Here is an 8,726-nt window from a genome sequence, read left to right on the forward strand (position 1 = left end):
GTGAGAATGACTAAATCCTACAGTTTCTCTCTTTAGAACAGAGGAAATGACTCTGCTGCAGGTGAACGTCACCATCTATCAATAAGCCTCCTGTAATCTGAAGGAGTCAGATTATATTCAGACAGTAAAATGATGTAAATACTCACCAACAGTCAAAACCAGTTTGTTGAAGAAGACGTTGCTGCGTCTGTCACTGGTTTCTGCTCCACACCAGTATGTCCCAGTGTCGTCTGCTCTCACATCTCTCACTGTTACTGTGATATTTCTCTTTTCTTTATCATCATTCATAGAAAACCTCCCAGTGTTTTTCTCTGTGCTGCTCACTAGACGTTCACACACAGATGGATCTTCTCCCTTACAGATGAATGTTATACTGGGAGCACTGGTTGAGTAACTACACCCGTAAGTGAGAGTCTGTCCAACAGATGAGGACTTTTCATGGACAGTAATGTCTGTAGACAGAGACAGTTATTGATTATTATACTGAGAACGTTCTCACACTTTGTATTAACTCACAGTACATGTACATGTACATGCAGTACACCGTATATGTACATGTACGTGTTGAAATAGTATTTCTGAGTTTTCTGTTAATGACTTTTATTAAATATTAAATATGATCCAGTCGTGTCCACTGAACCATCTCAGTGTTTTAACATGAACTTGTTAAATCAGCTGTTGTGTTGTGTCATGTTTCACCAGTTGAACCAGTTTCATTAAAAACACCAGTAGATAAAGTTCAGTGTGTCGTAGATGTGAAGTCCTCACTCTGAACCTGCAGCTGGATTTTAGTGAGACTTGATCCGAGTCCACACCAGTAGACTCCATCATCCTGTGAGGACACGTCCCTGATGGAGATGCTGCCGCTGTTGGTGAGAGTGAACCTGTTTGTTTGTGGAGAAGGTCCTGATGGTAAAATGTTCTCACAGTTGGAACCGTTCTGTCTGCAGAAGAACTGGACTGTGGACTGATGGTTTCCACATGGGATGGTGGTTTCAGCTGATCTGTATGGAGTTTGAATAGATGTCTGAGTCTCACATTTCTCTGTAAATAAAACAGAAATAAAACTTGTAAATTCACTGTAACACTGTTTTAACACATGATGAAAACAGTAAAATGTTTCAAAGACACTAGAGGACGAGACGTTATGTAATTTACAGAGGAAGTTTAGAAAACTTTACATCACTGACAGAAAGAAAAGGAAATAAGAATAAAGCTTTGTACATATGAAAAAAGAAAACACAGTAAAAAGTGTTTTAACAAAGAACAAGAGAGTTATTGATTTTATTACCAATTTCCTGTTCCATTGGTTCTTCAGGAGTTGAGCCGTTTGTTCGGTAAAATCTACACTTGAACTCCTTCCTGTTGAGTTGACGCTGTAGAAAAACCAGCTTGAGTTCTTTGTTTCTTGTGTCGTGAAACAGGAAAAACGTTCCTTTGTTTTCCCACATGTTTGTTTTTGTGCTTCGTTTAACACGTCCACGATGATCAACCTCAACTATTTGGTAGTTTTTATTTTCTTTATAGTAACATTCAGCCCATGTTTCATCACATCTGCTGCCAGATGAAGTTTCACAGCCTGTAAGAGAAAACTTCATGTTACCTTAAATTCTGAAACTATTATGTTTCAATATTCAGTTTATCAAACAAATATAAACTGAATAAAACTTTTCCACAGTTTCTGTTTTAAAGCTGTAATTGTTCAGATGTGTAGGTTTTTGAGCGTCTGTTAATTCACATGTATTAACTGCTCTGTTGTGAACATGAGTCAGATGTGGTACAGTAGGTTCAACATGAAGATCTCATAACATAACATCAGTACATTTATTTATTATATGATTTACTTTGAAATAATAACATTTAAATTGAATTCAACACTGATATAATCAGAATATTTTCACATGTAACATTTAATCACTAACATTTACATCAGTAACTAATTTAACTTCACTCAGCTGATTCTAATTAAATATTATTAGGTGTTAATAACAGTTTTACCTGCCGTCAGTGAGAGAACGAGGAGAAGGAAACTCTTCATGTTGGTTTTTGCTGCTGAGGTCTCAGGTTCCTGGTTCTTTATGTCCACTCTGTTCAGTTCGTCTTCAGTTGATTGGTGCTTATTTCTGTGTTTCCTGAATTTCTATTTCATGTTTTCTAAGAACTGTTCACTCCCACAGTCTGTCCTCCCCCTCTTATTTTTATGGTTTTCACAGTAAAATAAATAAGTCATAGAGTCCATTACCAATCTTAGGGAGTGATCAGGTGTCTGTGATGTCACAGTATTTTAATAATTAAATCCTGTCAGTCCTGTAAATTAAAAGTTAAATGATCAATCACCTGTTTGTTGATGTCTCTGATCACTTGTTGTCTTCTGAGCTCTGTAACCTGCCTCACGTGTCTCCTGGATTTGGATCTATTTTCTTTCTGCTTCCTGTTGTTTGCTTTAAATAATCATTTGATTTCATCTGTTTCTCTTCAGATTCGCCACCTGGTGTATTTTTCTACCTTTAACTTTAATTAATAATAATGAATTCATTAGTTTGTCATTGATGTTGAGCAGCTCCATAAACTACAGGACTTCAGTCGCCTCACATCTCACAGTCTGGTAGAAACAGAGGAACAACAGAGACAGTGGTTCAGATTTGTACATATTTTATTTCATTTTATTATATTTACACTTTATTAATCCACACTAAAGTTCTGTCTTATCCACATTTGTTCAGTAGGAACAGGGACTCGTCTGCATTTGGGTTTTATCTTCATTGTGGTTCACAGACAACTTGTGACAATGAAAAAGCATGAAATAGTTTAATAATAAAACAGCAACGAGCAGCGTGAACGTTATAAAAACATCAGTCAAACAACATATATATCTCTCCTACTCCACATCCTGAACGTCTCCTTACATCACATTTACAAGTTAAGTAAAGTTAAGGTCTGACGACCACCTATGAACAGCTGCTCACACCGATCATAGCCTGTCACTGTTTCTAATGCACAATACAACTTATAGTAAATGTTAAAATAAATAAAATGTTCAAATGTATTTAATTAATATAATTCAGTCTTTATAACATAATTATAAACATATTAAGAGTTTTTCTAAAATAGCAAACATGAATTTATTGTCTCCTCTCGTCTCTGTTCTCCAACATTTTAACATCTTCTGTTGTTTGAATTTAAATGAATCCTTTCTTCAGTCCCGCTGAGTGGAGGTGACGGTATAATACAGAGGGTTTTCAGTGGATTCAGGTGGTTGATTGTTCCACACAGTAGAATATGTGTCACCGTTAATGTCGACTGTGGAGTTGTGCAGGAAGGCAGATGGGTTTGTGGGAAAGTTGGCAGTGACGTAAGTGGTTTTTAATGCAGGTCCTGAGTCTGGCTGCTGGGGGGGCTGTTGTATCTCTGCATAGCCGTAATCCTTCCAGTATCAGAAACACAGAGTTAATACTTTACAATCAATACAATCATCTCTCAGTTACACTGAGCTGCTCACAGACAGTTTGAACCTGTCGTCCCACAGAGAATTTAACAGCACAACATTAGTTATGTGTTGTGACTCCAGCTGTAGCATGAGAAAACTAATAAAGACATGTATTATATGAAATTATACAGTATTGAAACTCTGTCATTGTGCTAAATGGTACAAAGTTAATATAACCACACAGAACAACCATGTAGACAGATCTGTTCCTTTACCTCTCTAATGACCTGTGCTCCTCTGTTTCTATTGTTTCTTGAACCTGTCAGAGAAAAAGAGAAAATGTAAAATAGAGTTTAAACAGGAAACAAAATGTACATTAATGTTACAGGAAGGTTTAAGTTTAGGACTTTAGTTGTGCTGGTAAAGTTTGGGAAGAAACTTCTTACGTTTGTGGATCCAAACCACAACAAGCAGAAGAACCAGCAGAACGACACAGACGAGAACAGCAGTGACTGCAGTCATCAGAGATCCAGCTGCAGGAACTAAAGCACAGAAAGATCCACATGTTCTCAAAAAGCTGTTCAGTAAGGAGACAGTCGTCGTCCTTACAGAAAACTGAACCACTTTCTCACCTGGAGTGTCAGTGAATGACGTTGAGTTGACTGAAGGGATTTTAACTGAGGGTTCTGCTGTGGTTGGAGTCACTGAAGCTACAAATAAGAGATTACAAATAGAAAACAACACATAATTAATACAAGTTGACAGATTCCTGTAAACAACAACAACAACAGTAAAAACTTCTACATTATGTTAAGAACATAGAATCAACTGATCCATGACACTGAAGAATCCGACTGTGACCCTGAACCATTATAATGTGATGAAGACACGTCTCTGGTCACTATGAAGAGTTTTGTAGAAAACAACTGGGAGTCGTCAGCACATGATTCTAATTCCACAGTTTGTGGAACTCATCAACACTAAACCCACCAGTTATCTTTCTCTTCTCAGCAGCTGCAGTAGTTGACTGGACTGAAGTTGAGGTTGTTGTTGATGTCGATGGAGAAACTGTGAAAATAGAAATGTTGAAGAAAATTAGGAAAAAACAATTTCAGTCAGTTCTACAGTTTCTCTCTTTAGAACAGAGGAAATGACTCTGCTGCAGGTGAACGTCACCATCTATCAATAAGCCTCCTGTAATCTGAAGGAGTCAGATTATATTCAGACAGTAAAATGATGTAAATACTCTACAACAGTCAAAACCAGTTTGTTGAAGAACACGTTGCTGCGTCTGTCACTGGTTTCTGCTCCACACCAGTATGTCCCAGTGTCGTCTGCTCTCACATCTCTCACTGTTACTGTGATATTTCTCTTTTCTTTATCATCATTCATAGAAAACCTCCCAGTGTTTTTCTCTGAGCTGCTCACTAGACGTTCACACACAGATGGATCTTCTCCCTTACAGATGAATGTTATACTGGGAGCACTGGTTGAGTAACTACACCAGTAAGTGAGAGTCTGTCCAACAGATGAGGACTTTTCATGGACAGTAATGTCTGTAGACAGAGACAGTTATTGATTATTATACTGAGAACGTTCTCACACTCTGCATTAACTTACAGTACATGTACATGTACATGCAGTACACCGTATATGTACTTGTACGTGTTGAAATAGTATTTCTGAGTTTTCTGTTAATAACTTTTATTAAATATTAAATATGATCCAGTCGTGTCCACTGAACCATCTCAGTGTTTTAACATGAACTTGTTAAATCAGCTGTTGTGTTGTGTCATGTTTCACCAGTTAAACCAGTTTCATTAAAAACACCAGTAGATAAAGTTCAGTGTGTCGTAGATGTGAAGTCCTCACTCTGAACCTGCAGCTGGATTTTAGTGAGATTTGATCTGAGTCCACACCAGTAGACTCCATCATCCTGTGAGGACACGTCCCTGATGGAGATGCTGCCGCTGTTGGTGAGAGTGAACCTGTTTGTTTGTGGAGAAGGTCCTGATGGTAAAATGTTCTCACAGTTGGAACCGTTCTGTCTGCAGAAGAACTGGACTGTGGACTGGTGGTTTCCACATGGGATGGTGGTTTCAGCTGATCTGTATGTAGTTTGAATAGATGTCTGAGTCTCACATTTCTCTGTAAATAAAACAGAAATAAAACCTGTAAATTCACTGTAACACTGTTTTAACACATGATGAAAACAGTAAAATGTTTTTTCATCATTTTAATCCTCGATGTATCTGATTGAATTACTTGAATTAATAAAGATAAAGTTAATTATTATTAAACAACAATAAGAGTTTTTCAGACAGTGTAATGATCCTTCTGACACTTAGACTCTGACTTCTCACTGTTCAGTGTCGGTGACTATTCAAACTGTACAAAGACACTAGAGGACGAGACGTTATGTAGGTTAAAGAGGAACTTTAGGAAACTTTACGTCACTGACGGAAAGAAAAGGAAATAAGAATAAAGCTTTGTAAATTAAAAAAAAAAACAGTGACAAAAAAGTGTTTTAACAAAGAATAAGAGAGTTATTGATTTTATTACCAATTTCTGTTTCTTCGGGTTCTTCAGGAGTTGAGCCGTTTGTTCGGTAAAATCTACACTTGAACTCCCCCTTTTTAACTTGACGCTGTAGAAAAACCAGCTTGAGTTCTTTCTTTCTTGTGTTGTGAAACAGGAAAAACGTTCCTTTGTTTTCCCACATGTTTGTTTTTGTGCTTCGTTCAACACGTTCACGATGATCAACCTCAACTATTTGGTAGTTTTTATTCTCTTCATAGTCACATTCAGCCCATGTTTCATCACATGTGCTCCCAGATGAAGTTTCACAGCCTGTAAGAGAAAACTTCATGTTACCTTAAATTCTGAAACTATGATGTTTAAATATTCAGTTTATCAAACAAACATAAACTGAATAAAACTGAATTTAATTTAAAGTTGTTGATTGCATTTTTTTACTTTATACAAAGGTTTTTTTTATTCTTCTAGTAATTTCTGAGAAACGTGGAAAATTGTATTGTGTAAATATGTATAATTGTAAATTTCACATTTCTTATTTAATGGTGACTTTCTGTTCTCATAAACCTTCATTAGTTACAAACAGTACATTCATACATACTAAGAGCTAAATAGATTCTACAGACTGTGTAACATTCATTAATCGGTACTATTAGTAATAAAGTATAAATATATGTATTTTACCTGCCGTCAGTGAGAGGACGAGTAGAAGGAAACTCTTCATCGTGTTGAGATCTCAGATCAGATCAGTTCGTCTCTGTTTCCTCAGTTTAAGTTATTTTAAACTCACTTCTTGTTTCTGTCCCTCCCCCTTTTTCCCTTTTATTAACAACATGTTCATCATTAGTCAACAGGAAATATGTGGTTAGAAAGAAAAAACACTTTAAATGTAGGAAGTGTACACGTTAACAGTCCAACACAATATGTTGGAAACTAACTTTAATGAGGACTCATCAGTGAACATTATTTTAATATGAATTATTACCGTGGCCTTATTGTCATCCACAGTTGAACTAAAGACAGACAGGAAGTGATTCACACTGCATTCACTAAACCACAGACTGCTGCTGCTGAAATGGTTTCTTATATTTAACTTCTCAGATTTAGTTTGTCAAAATATTTTAAAGCTTTTATCGTGAGGCACCTGTTGATACTAAACATTCTCTGGTTTTATTCCAACATGCAGCAGGTCACAGTTTCTCTATTTTCACCATTAAAGGCTTTAAACAGACAGAGATGATATAATGTCACATATATGGTTCACGTCTTAACTCACATCCTGTTTTTATGTGACGCTGTTTTAAGTGGACACTGGTTCCATATATGACTTTATCATGACTTTGTAAAACTTCCTGACAGACTGGAGCCAAACTGGAGACTCGTCAGACACATGTCACAGACACGTGGAAATTATCTGGTTTAAATAAAATGTATTTTCAGCCTCATATTTCTTCTTAACACACAACCTCTTGTGACTCAATAAGATGTGTTTCCAACACTTGACAAGCTAAGAATAAATAGCTAATTAGGTAATTATAACATAGGATGGAGTATGAGACCTAGACAGGGGAGTAACCCCTCACTGTTTTTAATGGGGACATAAAATAGGGATGGGGACCCCTCCCCGAACTGCCACCTTACTGTGGTGGAGGGGTTTGCCTGTCCGAATGACCCTAGGAGCTATGTTGCCGGGGGCTTAAGCCCCTGGTAGGGTCTCCCAAGGCAAACAGGTCCTAGGCGACCGGCCAGACTAAGAGCAGTTCATAAACCCTTTATGATGAATATAACATCAAGGTCGGTTACGTCGCCCAGATTGGCCTCATCAGACCGGGACCTCCAGCAGGCACTGGGGCGGTTTGCAGCCGAGTGTGAAGGGGCTGGGATGAGAATCAGTACCTCCAAGTTCAAGGCCATGGTTCTCAACCGGAAAAAGGTGGCTTGCACCCTCCAGGTTGGGGGGGAGATCCTCCCTCAAGTGGAGGAGTTTAAGTATCTTGGGGACTTGTTCACGAGTGAGGGAAATAGGGAGCGTGAGATTGACAGACGGATTGGTGCATCGGCAGCAGTAATGCGGTCGGTGTACCGGTCCGTCGTGGTGAAAAAGGAGCTGAGCCGAAAGGCAAAGCTCTCGATTTACCGGTCAGTCTACCAGTTCCTACCCTCACCTATGGTCATGAGCTTTGGGTCATGACCGAAAGGACAAGGTCGCGGATACAAGCGGCCGAAATGAGTTTGTTCTGTTCTGTTGTTCTGTAGATCTGTTCAGTAAACCATCTAATGGAAGAGGACATTACACCACAGAGAAGTCACTGCCGCGTTGCAAAATGGGGTTAAAATGGAAAAGCTAATACCTACAGCAGACGCATCTTGCGTCACAGAAGACACGTTGTTAAATTACGAGACAAGTTGAGAAAATGTGAGTTGCGAATGTGCCTGTAAATGAGGCACTGAGTCACCTCCTGTTCCTGTATCAGTGTTTGACAACAGAGTGTGAAACAACACACATATGAGAACAAGGGTTGCAGAAGAATCCATTAAAAGAGCATCATGCAGTGTGAGAGCATCACACACACCATCGCACTGACCTGCACACACACCATCACACTGACCTGCACACACACCATCACACTGACCTGCACACTGACCTGCACACACACCATCACACTGACCTGCACACACACCATCACACTGACCTGCACACTGACGTGCACACACACCATCACACTGACCTGCACACACACCATCACACTGACCTGCACACACA

The 8,726-nt window shown here is 38.5% G+C and overlaps 1 protein-coding gene across 3 annotated transcripts; it reads right to left on the bottom strand.

Annotated features, from left to right (window-relative positions):
* Window positions 1-2,635: 2,635 nt before the first annotated feature.
* Window positions 2,636-6,734, bottom strand: LOC113155362. Of its 3 annotated transcripts, none has more exons than XM_026350050.1 (8): window positions 6,647-6,732; window positions 5,990-6,277; window positions 5,459-5,575; window positions 4,418-4,495; window positions 4,060-4,137; window positions 3,874-3,969; window positions 3,703-3,746; window positions 2,636-3,424 (listed from the first exon to the last, which is right to left on the bottom strand). In XM_026350050.1, exons 1-8 carry the CDS (start codon window positions 6,684-6,686, stop codon window positions 3,197-3,199), a joined length of 969 nt encoding a protein of 322 aa, XP_026205835.1. In that variant the 5' UTR covers window positions 6,687-6,732; the 3' UTR covers window positions 2,636-3,196. The 3 variants fall into 3 exon arrangements, with proteins under 3 accessions (XP_026205835.1, XP_026205834.1, XP_026205836.1); XM_026350049.1 differs by having other exon boundaries at window positions 5,300-5,575; XM_026350051.1 differs by lacking the exons at window positions 2,636-3,424; window positions 3,703-3,746; window positions 3,874-3,969; window positions 4,060-4,137; window positions 4,418-4,495 and adding an exon at window positions 4,504-4,983 and having other exon boundaries at window positions 5,300-5,575; window positions 6,647-6,734.
* Between the last annotated feature and the right edge of the window lie 1,992 nt (window positions 6,735-8,726).

The sequence above is a fragment of the Anabas testudineus genome, chromosome 5 (assembly GCF_900324465.2).
Source record: "Anabas testudineus chromosome 5, fAnaTes1.2, whole genome shotgun sequence".
NCBI classification, from domain to species: Eukaryota; Metazoa; Chordata; class Actinopteri; order Anabantiformes; family Anabantidae; genus Anabas; species Anabas testudineus.